Consider the following 15,521-nt stretch of genomic DNA (forward strand, 5'->3'; position numbering starts at 1 on the left):
TTCCAACACCCCACAACTTCTCGCCAGATGGGACAACGTATGGACATCTAATCATAAACCCGACCCGTCACTTCCTAACCTCAATATTCAAATGTGGTGTTTCCCTATTGCGGGTCCTTGCCGGGAATCCTCGTTAGTGTGCCAAGAAGAAGGTATTCATCGTAAGACACACGACCATGACACAAACCCCGTATATCGACAGAAAGAGAGAGAGTTGTCGTAGTAGGCCTGTCTCAAGATGTTCCAGGTCCCAGCGCCACTTCTTCAGCCACCGCAGCCGCCAGCGGGAGAGCGAGCCGGCGCCACTAGCTTGGGAACGGAGGCTGGCCACACTAGCCAGCAGGCCTGAGCCCGCGAGGTCGGCAGCGGCTGCGTCCTCATCCTCGTCCTCGTAGTCTGCGTCGTCGTCTTCTTTAGAGAGACGTTGGTGATGGATGCTATCCGGATCGCTGATCTTGTAGTAGAACAAGCCGGGAAGGATGAATGATATAGATGTCGACCCCGTGCTACCGACGTATGCTAGAACCCGGTCCAGGCTCGAGACATTCAATGCAGTCACGTAGCTTAGGAGGAGAAGGACACTGGTGATCAGCGCGAATCGCACCTCAGACATGGCCACCACAGGTGCACCGTGGCTGTCAACGGGGGCGGAAGCATTGGTTGAAGGAAGCAGAGGCTGGCTGCCCGGCTGTAAGGTAGTTGGGGTGCCCTGTGAGCGCGCGCTGTTTGGGCGCCACCTTAGGACGGCGTCGATCGAGGCACGGCATGGGTGGATCTGTAGCGGGATGCTGAATGTGACCAGCGCTACGATAGCTGCCTTGGCGATTGTAGAGGCGATGGATGCAGGATCTGTTGCAATGTCAGCACAGAGACATTCCGTGGAGTGGCCAATGTGAGCCCACTTACACATGCCAACAATATTCCCTTGGATATCGTTTCCGAAGGTGAGATAGCCTGTAATCGCTACCAGGATGTACACGGACGCGGCAGAGCCAATGCTAGCTCCGATGACACCGACGATACTGCCGGGTGAATTATCCTTGATCTCGTTCAGGATCGAGAACATCTGAGAAGCGTTAGTGACTGACACGGCCATACAAGAAAGGATGAACCTACGTTCTGGTGGCAGGTGTAAGCAAAGATAACAACCGGCAAGCTACTCAACGCGGCCACCGGGCCCTCCCAGGTAATAAGTCGGATATCATCCTTGTTTGGGGCCTCGTCAACCGCGAAATGATAGACCACCAGGATGATGAGGTACCCAATCGCAAGCAGGGCGACAACACTAGTGTACTTGAGCGAATCCAACCTCTTGGGAAAGCTCAGCGGTATGATGAAGAGCAAGAAAAACACCGTTATCCAGAATCTTCGGTCGTCTAGGAACGACCAACCAGTGCCCCCGCTACCAAAGGCTTCTGCAACGCCGGGCATCAAGTCCCCGATGATGATCATGTATGAGACGCCCACTCCGAAGCACTTAATCGCAATGGCAGCGTCAAACACCACCGCGGCGTTGGGGTACGTGATCTGTGAGAGTGCGAAGAATGAAGAGGTTCCTCTATCGAGGTATCGAGCGCAGCGTGCTTGGAGGTAGAGGCCGAGTGCCGAGGTGAGTCCGCACCATATAATCAAGAGAACCCCGAGCATGACGCCGAAATGGGACATGGCTGAAGGCATGGCAAGTGTCCCTGCGCCGATGACTGTCACTCAGTATTAGTGATTAATTTCCCAAGTCTCGAGAGACTTCCGGGCATACTTGTATTAAGCAGATTGATGTTGCTACTCAGTGACGAGGCGTGCCCTCCACCCAGCTTGGGGCTACGGGTCCGACGTTGCCTGCATCACCAGAAGGCACATCAGCAACCACCATCCACACAACCGTGCACGACATTGAGCGAGATCTACTCACTGCGCCATGATTCCGCTGGTAGCGGCTCCTGACGCACTGCCAGACGCTACCGTCGAGTAGCCCGTCATGAAGCCTAGCAACTGCTTAGGCTCGTTGTCCTGACCCTCAGTATCGCAAACGTTCTAGCCTTAGACTCTCGATAGCGGATGTCGGAATGTTTTCGATGCTTGCACTATGCGCCCACCGTCGTCGCCATCAGGCACTTCGTCTACTAAGTATCCGCAAGATAACTGGCGGATCGAAAGAAAGCCTGCTTTGTCGGTCGCGGTCGACCTAGCGTTCTCAAAATCGTCGGAGTTCCGCTAAGCACAGTTGATCTAAGCCTGTGGGATACGTTGTAGGCGGGCGTCGTCAAAGGAATTTGCAAAATCAATCGTTTCGAGTGTCTCGTGACAGCCGGATCTCTGGGGATTGTGACGGGAAAGGACAGACACCCGGGGAGGAACTGGGGGCTACGGCAGGGAGGCACGCCACCGGCCAAGGCTAGGTCAGGCCCCCCAATCAAACTGCAGATCCCAATCGCAGGGGCCCGGAGGGCCGAAAACCCACCATCACTCGAGGTCAGCCTTACCTGGTACGTACCTTACAACGCCAAAACCCGGGGAATTGTCATCCACCGCGCCATTGAACCTCCTCTGTCCCACTCATCCTCGCTCTTAAAACAACGGGCTGTCGATTTAACGTGCGACGCACCAACCAGACCATTTGAGCCCGCCAGGGGACCAGCGGAAAGAGCTGAATCGTGTCCACCGAGTCCTCATGCACACCGATGTCATGGACGCGACTCTCGACCAGACCACCGTGGCAACCATTTCGCTACTCGAAGCGCGCCTACTTCGAATCGAGCAGATTCTCTACGGGCCATCAGCGCCACCAGCCCAGCCGCCGGCGGAATCGGCGGTAACCTCCCTAGCCGAGCTCGAACGCCGATTTGCGCACCTCCTCCGCCACTACCGTATCTACGGGGACATCCTCAAGATCTGTACGCCATCAGCTCTCCAGAACCCTACCTTATCTACAGCCGTCGGCTAACCCAATGCTCTAAAAGATAAATCCCACCCATCCCTATTCCAACCACCCGCCACTTCTTCCTCCCTTGCCGCGCCCACGCCGCAACCACCGACCCAGCTTTCCCCGGAAGCGGTCCGCGCAACCGTCCTCTCGTACGCGACAGCATTCCCCCCGACGGCGTCTGCTCTCACGGCGGTGACGTCGGACACGCCCGTGCCAGACGCGAAACTGAGCGCCGAGCTGGCGGCGCTGATTCCGCGGATGAAGGGCATCGAGGCGGCGCAGCTGGCGCAGGAGGCCGAGATTGCCGAGTTGAGGGCGCGGAGCGAGACTGCGGTGCGGGCGTGGTACGAAGGCGGGGTGCTCAAGTGCGGCGCGGCCGTGGCCGACTTGGAAGGGCGGTTGGAGAAGATCGATTGGGGGGTGCGGAGGGTCAAGAGGGAGAGGGAGGCTGAGGAAGGAGTGTGACGTTGGACCTGGCCCCGCGCATCGACGGAACCGAACAGCGCCGCTCGGGGGGTGGGTGGTTTTGTGGTTCGGTGCTGCGAAGGTTCGAATTACGGGAGTGCGGCACAGCGGTCGACGTCCGAAGGCTCTAGCGTCTTTTCACTTCAGTAAGGCGCCCAGTCGGCCGCCCCGCGCTGGACCCGTTCCTGGGAAACGGGGCGTTTATTTCGAGACCTTCGCGTCCATGCTACCGTATGGCGTTCCGTTTTGGAACATTGGGAAGAGATGACAGTCTTTTGAGCGGCCCCAGAATTTGGCGCCAAGGACACTGTCAAGGTGGGCTACACCTGTTGCATCACCACACATTCACTGCGGCCCGGGAGTCTTGCAGAGTCTGAGGAGACTTATGGAAGATGAGATGAGGCGTCTTTGACGCATGGTGGACAGACAAAGGACACTGTCGCTGTTGGGCCAGGCCAGATGTAGAGCCCCCTCGGCATCTCAAGGCAACCTATCCAGGTAGCCGAGATTTAATACCAAAACATCATGTTGCCCTTGGGCGTATATGGCAAAGTATGAAGACAGACAGGCAGAGATGGCGGCTCGTCGAGAGCACTCCCGCATCTGGACCCCAACACGCCCACGAGGCGCACGTGCTACTGTGCGACGTCGGCCCGGCACTCGCGTCTCCGTGTTTCAAAGGCTAATTTATCCTGCGATCATGGCATGTCAGAGCGAATGCGCTGGAAATCGTGCTGGAATTTTCTTGGCTAAAATGCCTGGGAAAAACAAATTCCAGATGAAAGGGGCGGGTTTACTGCGGGCGGAGAACTCGAGCTGGCCTGCCACACGGTCATCGCGCCCCGCGAATAGGCCGCGGCCCATGGTCGGGGGGAAAGCTTGAAAGCTCCGCACCGACTGGTCGCCATGCCCTGGGCCAGTTCTTGGCCTGGCCTGCAGTGGTGCAGCCTTCTACATGCGAACGCCGCAGAGGCGGCGACGGTCGAGCTACGCAGCGAGGGGGAGTTCTAGCCACCTCTCGAGGAATGCGGGGAATCAGATTCCGACACAGCGCCGCGAGGGATGGGGGTCCGCATGCCTGTGCGAGAGACGGCAAATGCCAATTTGACATATGGAAGCTCGTATAGACAGCTTGGTATTTGATGGTTTGTTCCTGGAAAGTTCGGAAAGTAAGATAGGCGCGGGCATCTCTTGCCAAGTCATACTGTACTGTACAGTACAATGCCATATTATTCCCCTGCCATTAGCAGTACTGCAGTCGGACGATGCTGACGATTCAATATACGGGTCATTATTCTTGATATTGGAGCCCCAGCCCCATTCATGTCGATCCACGAGGCACTGGGCCAGGAGCTGGCCTTCATTGCATTATCCGCGCCAAAAGCGAATCTTCTTCAAGCCACAAAGCGGGCTGTCCTTGATATCGGTCTTTGGAGGCCGGATGCAACCCCTCAATGCTCGGTGTTAGCAATCCAAAGAGAAATTGTCGGCCGTATGTCTCAGATAACATGTATGGATGATCCAGTGGAGGGCGAAAGCAAAGCTTGTGAGGGGCTGCATCGATCGATCGAATCGTAAACCCCGCCACCAGGTTCATGGCGATCCTCACCCACAAGCCCACAAAAGCTTAGCTAGGCGTCTTCTGATACTTAGACAATAGCCTCTGCGTGAAGCAGTGGCAGGAAATGTTTTACAGCTTAGTATGGAGTGGTGTGGTTTGTTTCTTCCCACTGGCAATGAAACATGTCATCACCGTTGCAGCCCCTCTTCTTGGTGCAGCATGGGCGACGGCGGGCTGGGGATCTTCCCCGTGCCCGTCTCGAATGGCAGCCAGGTCAATTCATACTTACCCGTTCCTGTCCAACACAGCTTGTGAGGTCTGTGCGTGACCAGTCATTAGCCTTCAACACTCGCATTTTGAGGTCGCTGTCGGGTTCCCGCCTGCAAGTTGGTTGGCAATGGCGCTGCGTGGGTGTGGAGAGTCTGTGAAACTTCGAAACCGTGATGTTCCGTCATCCCCTGCATGGGCCGGGCCAGCGGTCGCTGCCAAGTCTCAGGGGGCCAGGGGTACCAGCCTGATTTTAGACTAACCATGCCCAGCCAATCAGGATACGCCGTCATTCCAAACCCTGCCTACTTTCGAACCTTCCGAGTCGTCAGAGCGAACGGAATCCCGGTGGGCCAAATCTCAAACTCGAGCCGTCAATCGGGGCTCGAATCTCAAAGGAGAATATGCTCGCGTCGTTTTCAATTGCCCTGACAGCTGTCAACTCTATGGTGTTCTGTAAATGGAGTGCGCCGTGGCCGACTAGGCCTCGACCCCAAATGTTAACCACAGCATACTGTATCATGCTCTAGCCGTCTATCACCGGGCAGTCGAGACGAGAACCGGCAACTGAGAGCCTCCACCAAGATCAGCCTGTGGCTGTCGCCGTCGCCGAGACGAAGTGGATGATTAAGCAGCGCTCCCCCATGTACGGTAGGCTCGCCGCATTACGGCATTTTTTGGCCCCCGTCTCTGTTCAGGCAACCAGGCTCCCGGAGCATCTGCAGCAAACCGACACTGCGCGCTTACTCGTAAAGTTTTGGCGGCGCATTGGAGCTACAAATGGTTCTCCCGCAAATGTTGCAAATGGTGGTCGATGGACTGGATGGAATCGTTTGTGATGAGAATGCCTTTGTGGGGCCAGGTTGTTGCGTAACCCTCCAGACTTAAAGTGTTCCTTAAGTGGCCCGGGCTTCGCGTGCCTGGCGAGCCCGCTGGTTCGACCCGACCTGAACGTGGCCAGCCAGAAATTCTCGGCTCCCAAGGGCGCAGCATGCAAGCGCACGATCCACCCTCCCTCCTCCGCTATTTCGCACCCTCTCTTGGACCCACCGTCCGACCATCCCGGTCAGTCCCAAGTCCTGCCCTCTCTGGCTCGCCCACTCAAGTCCGGCTCCCGCCCTTCCAGACCTGCCGCCCCAGTTGGCAGTGCCTCCCTTCCACCCTCCAACAGGCGAAACTCGCATTAAGCCTTTTACCACCCTCCCCCCCGTCTCGTCTTTCCCACCCTTCTTACGATTTCTGACCTTCGCTTCTTCTCGACGCCTTCCCCTTCGGCTACGTTGCCTTGACTTACCCGCCTCATCGCTGGTTCTCCGATTTTGCCCACACCAGTTTCCGATTCTCCCTCGACGACACGCTCTCGACATCGATTGGAGCACGCTGGCGGGTACTGCGGTTGCGACACGGGGTACTGTAGGGCTGTCAGGAAAAGAAGGCCTGCGAGCATCGGGAATTGGGTCTTGGTCCGGAGCGATACACCACGTTCGCTGAGATATTCGCCTCTTGGTTGTTTGACTCAAAATCGGCATCGCCCAGCTATAGGCGCGGTTTCGTTCAAGACCAGCACTTTGGACCCTGGGTCGGTCGATATCTTCCCTCGTCTATTCACCACCTTCGCTTAACCGTGTCCCGTTTGCGAGACGAGCATCTCGACTGCCGGCCACCGTCTTCTTCTCACTTTCGTTTTCGGTAATTAGTTGCGCACGACCAACACCCGAACCTCACTTTCCTCCCTCCACCGAACTGGCCCACAAGGACTCGGAATCCAATTTCAAGGCACCGTTGCATCAGATCAGCAACTCCATGTTCGTACGTTAACGCCGTGTCAATTGAATCGCCACCGCACGAGACACCAGACTACCGCCATCCACTGGTCGTCGCCCTCGGCTTGCCTATTCGCACTTATGCCCTCGTACGGTTCACTACATTCTCCATCGCTTAGGAAAATGGAACACTCCAGGCCCCAGTATGGCCGCAAGCGCTTCAGCATGGGAAACATCATCGGTGACCCGTTTGCTCTCGCGACGCTATCAATTGCGACAGTAAGCATTGACTTGTCATGACCCGTCCCCTTAGTATCTGCGTGGTTGTGCTAACGTTGCCCGGCTCTAGCTCGCATGGATCATATCTTTCGTGGCGACCATAATCGCCCACATCCAGGTTCCGGAAGCGTTCCCGCTCTACACTTACTGGGCGCTGGTCTTCTACCCCGCCCTTATTGTTGGCATACTCATTGTGATCGCGTCGGATAGCATCCAGACCTATCACGTCGCCATAACCGGCTATCTCGCTTGCGGCCTGGTGATCTCCACAGCAGCAATTAACGGTCTGATCCATTCACCGAATGGTGCCAAGGAAGCCTCTGGAGCCGGCTTTATCCTGCTCGCCATGGTAACGGTACGTGCAATTCGTTCACTGGGAAAGACGGCTTTGTAGATGACTCCTCCACGGCATGGCCTAGCTGACAGTTTTCTTTTGCCTCAGATTGTTTGGATTTTCTACTTCGGATCCGCTCCGTCGGCCGTGCCCCGCGCGTACATTGATTCGTTCGCTCTCTCCAAGGAGTCGTCCTCTGCAAGCCGCCATACTATGAATGGTGGGTATGGCATTCGGAGACCTGAGACCTCAACCTCGGTGCAGCCGCCGCAAATGTACACGGCGCAACTCAACGGACTCGAGAACCCCTCGCCTGTTGGTGGCATGACATCGACCATGCGGAATTCGACGACGGGCCCCCCATTCCCATCAGCAGCCGCTCCAAAGACTGCGGCGCCGACAGGCACGGAAGCCGAAATCGTTCCCCCCACCGAGTACCCATATCGGGCAAAGGCCATCTATAGCTACGAGGCCAACCCTGAGGATGCCAACGAGATTTCTTTCTCGAAACACGAAATCCTCGAGGTCAGCGACGTCAGCGGCAGGTGGTGGCAGGCGCGGAAAGAGAACGGCGAGACAGGTATTGCGCCCAGCAACTACCTCATTCTTTTATGATCGGGATATAGGCGGGCGTTCGACGAGTCCTTGGCGGCGGTTACACGCAACGAAATACCAAGGCAAGACGCATGACACAATATGGATGATTTTTTTGCTCTTCGTCTGGATGACGTTTTATATACCCTACAACCGAATCCCCATCCGGTGTCCGTATAGCGGGGATATCCCCAGCGCGACGGCGCACTAAGCTGTTACTACATCAAACTCACCTGGTTGGGAAAGGCTACGAGGAAACACGACAGGAAATACGTGGTGCCTCGTTTTGCGCGTCGTATGCACGACACAGCGGTATTCAGAATTTCCGTTGGATCCCCGGATGCGTTGGGTGAGGTTGAAAACGTTTTGGTGTGGTCATTCTTGGGCGGGTCTGACTGGTTTTGGCTTGGCTGGGGGGCTCTTTATTTCTATTCCCTTTTCCCTTATGTTAGCGTTTTTTTTTTTTTTCCTCTTTCTCTTCTCAACACCTTTGTTTGTTCTATGTATCACTTGTGTAAGTGAGAGTACATCACCGTTGGCCGTGGTTCCTCTTAGTGGAGACTGCTTCTCCGCCTCTGCCACATGTCTTCACTTGCTATTTCCTCTGTTAGGTACGATGTCTGAAAAGATGATGACACTACGGCAATGGAATGGATTGGCAACGGAGAATATCGTTGGTATATGTGTGGAGAGTAGCGGATCCCGTGTTGGAGATCTTGAGCGGAATGGACTGTTGGAAAATGACAGGACTAGGAACAGACACGCACGGTCTCATAATGCAGACGTTTCTGGCAGTTCCGGGCCCTACTCTGCGAAGCTGATCAAGCCGTGCCATTGTGAACTGAAACGTACATATCGTTAACGTTAACTGCAAGTCTGAAGTTTGCAAGTTGCATATTTGTAGTACTTATGTGATACTCGCATCACGGCCCTCCAGAAGTAATTAGGACACATCGCCCCAGAGAAAGCCGCTATTCCCCGTGAGTGAATGAGGGCTTCGCACCGAACGCTACCTGCTAAGCTAGGGGTTGATCGGCTACCAGTCAGCGTGAAGAAATCGGGCAACGAACCAACACGGCTAGATATCAACTACAGCACTCCAGAAGTTATGAGTAAATGCGCGGCTGTCACCCCCCAGCCTCGCAGTGACAACGCAGACGTCAGTTGGGAGAGTCTACCGCCGGCCGGCGCTGGGCGCCGCCGGTTGCCAGAAGAAATGGGAGCTTGCGACATACCGTACTCCAAACCACTCCCTTCCCTTTTGAACTCTCCGCACTCGACGAACAATAGTCGTAGAACGGAAGTGGGTACACCAATTGAGCCGCAGGCAGTGCATGTAGCTGCGGCACGGTCTTTCCGTCTGTCACGGCACCCCCATAGAAACCCAACTCACTCCGTTGCTGCCCGTTCCATATGGATAGTGGACACGGCCCCGCACTCCCTTCGCCGGGGGGGGGGGGGGGGGATAGCCGTGACAACCGCGTTGGGTCGGTGTCCATGACTCGCTGCTAGGTGGCGCCTCGAGCATGAACCGCGTTGAGCAGCCCTGGGAGTCCAACTCGCCTGACGCGTCGGTCGGTGTTGCGACATGCAGGGATGGCCTAGGCACATCAATACCCGCGTCTACCTCCTCTTCACGCCCGCTCCAACCTCATACGCAGCTCCCGTTCCTTCTGCGACACCTCCAACTCCAGCCGCTCAACGCTGTACTGGAGCGCCTCCCGCCGCTGTCTCACCACCTTTGCTCGCAGCGCCGCCTCCCCGTCGAGGGGACGCGCCTTGCCGCTGGCAGCTCTGCTGTTGCTGCCACCACGCGACTTGCCATGGTTGCCGGCCTGTTCGTTGTCGGCGGGGTAACGCGACAGCCGTCCGGCATTGAGCTCGGCCCTCGCCTTGAGCGTCTCGATCCGCCGGGCCTGACGCTCCAGGTGTTTGTCTGCGCGGTCGAGGAGGAGGGCGACGAAGGGTCCAATCTCATCGCGGAGCGAGGCCTCGGCCGCGGCGAGGGTTGGTTGTGGGATAAGCTCGTAATGCTGTCGTTCGTGGGGTCAGCTGGCTGTCGCAGATTGTGTGTTGGGCGAAATTTAGGACGTGTGTGGGAGTCCTACCCGGACGGTCTTAAGGATCGAGGACAGCCGTGGGAAGTCTTGGACGCCTGTTCCGAGGGTTGCAACGGAGGACTCGAGGAAGGAGAGAGAGGTGCGCAGCGAGGCGACGCAATCGCCGTAGGTCGATGCGGGTGTCGGTGTCGACATCTTGTTGGCTGGGAATCTTGGTGCAGAGCTGTAGTAAACAACTTGATTACTGTAGATCCTGTGGCTTGCGAGGTCGAGGTGCAGTGCAGCTTGGTGTTCGGTATTTGTTTTCCCGTTTTGATCCGTTTGTTGATGAGCCCCGCAATGGCTTGCTCCAGTCCACAAGTGGGGCTGGCCAAGTGGGACACACAGCAGCTACGAAGTGGGGGGCATTGACTGTCAGGCTAGGCGCCCCTGAAAGCACTGTCCAAATCTGTTTACAAAGCCAGGAGATCACTTGCAGGCAGTTTGCAAGTTTCAAGCAAAGTTGTCGCAGCCATGGAGGTATCCTGCCTTTCCTTACGTACCGTAGGCTGCTCACATTAGATCTATAAGATGGCCGAGTCATGAAGAAGCATAAACCCCACCGTTGTGGGCACAACGCCCTGTTTTCTAGAGACGTCACGCAAGGCTGAGTTGACCTATAATTGAGGGTGAGAACCTTGAGAAACCGCAGGATCAACTTGTAGTTATGATTATGGCTGAGGATGCTGCCGTTAGGGCTGAACTGCAAAAGAGGTACTGGGCCGTCAGGAGTAACGGCAAGGACCGTCAAGCTGAACGTAACAGCGGCGAGGGCGACGACCTGTTCGTCAAGTCTCGTCTGGAATATTTAGGGCTCTGGCTCTCATTCTATGCCATCGGATATCCAATGGCACACCTTAGTCAACTTGAGAACGCTATACCACTTTCCACGTGTACCGACACCCTGCCGGCTGCTCATGGGCCCCCAGAGAGAAAAGAGAGGGAGAAAAAAAAAAACAAGGAAAGGAGTAGGCAGTGAAGCTGTGAGCCTAAAAAATGCTGCGCTTTCCCGGTCTACTCGACCTTCATATTGACCGGGGGTCTCGAGCCAACCGCGACATGGGCAGCTTGCTCCGTCAGTGGAACAGAAGCCTATCTCACGTGCAAAGTAAAGACCCATGACGGTCCTTTAAACTTTAGATAGATCCAGGTCAAGATTGATTTGCGTAGAGGGTGGTTGTGAAGAAGAGCGGAAGCGATACCCTGTCGAGGACACTTCGTTGAGCTCGGTGGCGGATGCTGCCACATCACATGAGTGTCCCACCACGCAGCAGGCTAGGTGCTGGGAAAGACAGGCCACGACTGATGCGGAGGCTGTTGACTGTTTGGACACCTCATTGTCCTCTTTCTGGAAAGGTCAGTATCCTGGCATCCACATTACTGCTTGAGGCCACAGCGAAGCATGCTGAGCATACCAGTATCGGATTCCACACAATTGGATCAGTATTAGCTATTCTTGTATTCTAGGCAATTCCGTCAAGATTTTCGCCGAAGAAAATCAGACTAGTACATCGGGTTGGCTGTCTATCTAGGAACGCTTCTGGCGCGCGTTTGGAGCACCCGTCACTCAATGCTACCGCGGGCACACTCATTGAGTGCTTCCCAATTTGCACCACTACGACGTGTATAGAATATATGGACTTTAGAAGTTGAATTACATGTTGTGATCCTATACCAGAGACAACGGGAAAGTCGCGGTGGCTGGACGGATCTAACTTATTTTTTTTTTTTTTTCCCTAACCTGCACTTGCATGAATATATCGTGCCTCCCTAAACCACATACACTATCATCTATTGTCGGTCCTGAAGTGCGAAGTACGCCTGCATCAGAAAGTCGTCGTATGCGAGCTCTTCCACCGTCGGTCTCTCTTCGGGCAGCCAGCGCATCGCACGGCGTAGAAAGGTGAGAAGCAATTCCTTGTCCTCACCCCCCAACCGGGTCTCTCTGGCTTCGAATGACTGCTCGGGAATCGGTGTTGATGCAATCCAGTTACCTATGACAGTGAGACAATACACAGAGAAGCAAGGTTTTGGATGTAAAGGAATACCTTGAGCGTCCCAGTACTGGGCACATCGGCTATTTCGCTTCAAGAACTCTTGAGGGGGTTTCCCAAGCAAGGAAACCATCTCTGCCAAATGTTGCTCATTATCGAGAATGCCATGCTTTTTTTGCAAAGAAAAGGCGGCCTCCCTCAAAGAGATCCCATATCTGCTTATGTCAGTCGCCTGGACATGCCACAGAGGATAAAGCAGAGGAGTTAAGCTCACCATGACTGCGATGGACCATATGTCCACCTTCGATGACTATTCCATGCCCAATATAACCTCAGGAGCGCGGTAAACACCTGGCATAATGTCCCCTTGGAAAGTCTCTTGACCAAATCGGGCCGAGCCAAGGTCGCAAAGGACGGGGTTTCCATTGGTGCGTGGGACTGGGCGCGATAAATGTATCGTTCGGTCGGGCAGCATCTTTCTCGCCACTGGTTGGGTTGTCTCATCTTCCTCGATTTTCGCAAAGGGAGTTTGGTCCGTGGAGCCGAGGAGTATATTGTTGGTGAGATGTCTGTGAATGCTGGCATCAGCCTCGCCATGTTACGCCCAAAGTTTTTATGATGCCGAGGGAGCCACCAACCTGTATGCACAACATTATTTTTGTAAAGGTAATCAACGGCAATGAGCAGAAGTTGCAAGCTGTGTTGGAGCATTCTCTCCTCGAATCTCTGGCTAGGTAATAGATTACGGAAGTCTGTGAAAGTCATACCAAGCGGCAGATACACCAGACAGGTATGGATTCCATGAGGGCCATCCACGGAGAAAGAGTCAAGAACAGTTCGGACAGCTGCCTTCCCAGGATGTTGCTGAATGGATGATGACGACCGCAAGTGTGCTGAGACGGCGAGCTCGTTTTCTGCCTGCTGACTAGGCCTGGTTGGTTTAGACCGAGTGCAGGCCTTCAATGTTTTGTATCCTCCTTGTCTATTGCGGAGAAGTAAGCGACATACCCGTTTGAAACTGAAGTAGGGTCTTACTCAATATCCCGGACTAGCCAGGCGGTCGAACTTACCCCACTGCCGAGCTTGGAGACGACTCGATATCTTCCGTTGGGTCTTCCAGACACTATACAACCCTCGAGAAGCAACCTCGTATTCAATGCTTATTAAGACTCGTATTACCAACTATCAAAATAGCTCTCCGACTTCGATATTGACTGCGGTAGACCAGCTTACTAAGGGTACGATGGCTGTAATGCACTAGGTGGCCCTGCTTTAGTCAGAGGTCTCTTCGCTCCGTAAGGCCAACGAGGTACTTAGTAAGCGCCGGAGAGCTAAAAAAACACGCGTACAGCTTGGAGGATCACTTTCAGTATAAGATGCAAAGGATTAACTAGACCAGAAGGCTGTGGTGGGGGAGGTGGCGTAAGAAAAGGAGCAGGATGGTGGTAGTGCAGGGGGGGGTCGTATAAAGGTTCGGTGCTGTGGTGTGTGCGGCAAGCCTGGCTATAATGCCCGCACTTGCCAGGAGGTTGTAGAAGCATCGGATTCAGCTGCTTCCGATGTAATAATAGTTGGTTCCTAATGTTGTTGTCTTGCAATTGAGGGTAGTTGTCGTAGGGGTAGCGGGAGATGGCCCACTCGCTGATATGGCCCACTTACTGATAAAACACGTTATTCCTGAGCGCCCTTTTCGCTCCCCCCAGTGCGACACGAGAAATGTGTGCTTAAGGATTGATTTCTATCTGCATCCCATCGATGTTTAATATCTCCCGTTTAAAGTATCCCCATATTAGTCGCCGGCCTGCGGTTTTCTGAGTTGTGAGCTGCGGGTTCCGTTTCCAAGAATAAGAGTTACTACAATAAACAAGGACTGACCTTTGATGCTGGGTAGTTCCATTGCGAACGGCATTGTCCAAGGCAAACCCCAGATGGGGTGACACACATGGACATGTCATTCTAAGCCCGATCGACATCTCGAATACGCCCTGCCACTGCAAACCTGTCGTGTCGGTCGATCCGAGGTAGCCGTGTCTTCCCGCGCCAGGACGGGAAGGCCGAGAGATCTGCAAGCGCGCGTCAGCAGTATGTGGGTCGCACTGTGGCAGTGGAATTGAAAGAAACGGGGGGTGTGAGATTATCCTCCAGCTCTGTACATAATTGATCCCGCACCACCGCTCACGGCTCTCATTGTCTCCTTTTCTCCAAACTGTCAACTTCTTCCAACTTATTCAAGCCAATACCGGCCTCTATTTGACAGAGGCCGCCGCCACACACTGCAAGAATGGCCGCGACAGGTGCAACAGCAGCAACATGCACTCGATTCGTCGTGTTCGCCTTCTATCAGCCACAGCTACGCAGCTTCGGATCCATTTCAGCATAGCGGTCACGACTTTGACTGGGTAAACGATCTTCTGTGGGACCAAGCGATCGGAGCGAATCTTGGTTTCCAAGAGCCTATCCCTCCAAGCTTCCCTACACCAGAACTTGAACTCGACTACGCGCCGCCCTCTGTCGACATTTCCGCATCTTACCTCGATTTCTACCAGGGCCTGCCAGCGACCACAAACCAGGCCACAACGTCAGCCGGCACCACCTTGACTCCCGCCCCAAGTGCCGCTGCCATCCAGTCTCCTTCCCAGTCTCCCACTCCGCCCAACCCTGACGACCCCATCCTCGTTCCCGGCTTGAGGCTCCCAGAGACCAAAAGCAATGCTAAGCCGGGGCGTCGACCAACAGCAACGCCGTCGCCATCATCGTCATCCGATGGCAGAGTCTCGAAGCGCTCAGCAGCTATCGACCCGGAGATCATCTCGCGCCGACAGCGCAACAACATTGCGGCGAAGCGCTATCGGCAAAAGAAGATTGATCGGATCCAAGAGCTCGAGGATGAGGTGGCGCAGGTCAAGGAAGAGCGGGATGAGCTGCGGATCAGACTGGCGCGGCAGGAGGCCGAGGTGGCTGCTCTGAGAGAGATGTTGAACATGAAGAATGGGGGAGGTTCTTAGCTCGAGTGCTGTATCTTAGTCGTGAATGGTGGACGAGGGGCGCGAGCTCAATACAGGATGGTTGTTGCCCGTAAGATAAAACTTGCACTACCTATTGATGACATCACGATGTTGATAATGTGCGGTGTATGCATAATGATCTGTCGGTTGATTTAGTGCTCAACTTGGGCTTGATCGCGGAATCGCCGTGTAGATGAACCGAAATGATATGCTGTGGTAGACGCTCGAGAGCTTGGG

The 15,521-nt window shown here is 54.9% G+C and overlaps 5 protein-coding genes across 5 annotated transcripts; 3 read left to right on the forward strand and 2 right to left on the reverse strand.

Annotated features, from left to right (window-relative positions):
• Positions 1 to 133: 133 nt before the first annotated feature.
• MFIFM68171_02731 (uncharacterized protein) lies at positions 134 to 1,977 on the reverse strand (the record flags this gene model as incomplete). Its single annotated transcript, XM_071058153.1, has 5 exons — positions 134 to 849; positions 907 to 1,066; positions 1,117 to 1,700; positions 1,757 to 1,836; positions 1,910 to 1,977. 5 exons carry the CDS (start codon positions 1,975 to 1,977, stop codon positions 134 to 136), a joined length of 1,608 nt encoding a protein of 535 aa, XP_070914254.1.
• Positions 1,978 to 2,683: 706 nt separating this feature from the next.
• On the forward strand, positions 2,684 to 3,388 carry MFIFM68171_02732 (uncharacterized protein; the record flags this gene model as incomplete). The annotated part of the gene is made up of 2 exons (XM_071058154.1): positions 2,684 to 2,891; positions 2,958 to 3,388. The coding sequence occupies 2 exons, from the start codon at positions 2,684 to 2,686 to the stop codon at positions 3,386 to 3,388; spliced, it is 639 nt and encodes a 212-aa protein (XP_070914255.1).
• A 3,732-nt stretch (positions 3,389 to 7,120) lies between these two features.
• Positions 7,121 to 8,207, forward strand: SHO1 (Transmembrane osmosensor; the record flags this gene model as incomplete). The annotated part of the gene is made up of 3 exons (XM_071058155.1): positions 7,121 to 7,258; positions 7,329 to 7,613; positions 7,701 to 8,207. The coding sequence occupies 3 exons, from the start codon at positions 7,121 to 7,123 to the stop codon at positions 8,205 to 8,207; spliced, it is 930 nt and encodes a 309-aa protein (XP_070914256.1).
• Positions 8,208 to 9,820: 1,613 nt separating this feature from the next.
• Positions 9,821 to 10,441, reverse strand: SPC19 (DASH complex subunit spc19; the record flags this gene model as incomplete). Its single annotated transcript, XM_071058156.1, has 2 exons — positions 9,821 to 10,219; positions 10,295 to 10,441. The coding sequence occupies 2 exons, from the start codon at positions 10,439 to 10,441 to the stop codon at positions 9,821 to 9,823; spliced, it is 546 nt and encodes a 181-aa protein (XP_070914257.1).
• A 4,148-nt stretch (positions 10,442 to 14,589) lies between these two features.
• MFIFM68171_02735 (uncharacterized protein) lies at positions 14,590 to 15,284 on the forward strand (the record flags this gene model as incomplete). Its single annotated transcript, XM_071058157.1, has 2 exons — positions 14,590 to 14,607; positions 14,655 to 15,284. 2 exons carry the CDS (start codon positions 14,590 to 14,592, stop codon positions 15,282 to 15,284), a joined length of 648 nt encoding a protein of 215 aa, XP_070914258.1.
• Positions 15,285 to 15,521: the final 237 nt, after the last annotated feature.

This window comes from Madurella fahalii (assembly GCF_045866475.1).
Source record: "Madurella fahalii IFM 68171 DNA, scaffold_1, whole genome shotgun sequence".
Classification (NCBI taxonomy): Eukaryota; Fungi; Ascomycota; class Sordariomycetes; order Sordariales; genus Madurella; species Madurella fahalii.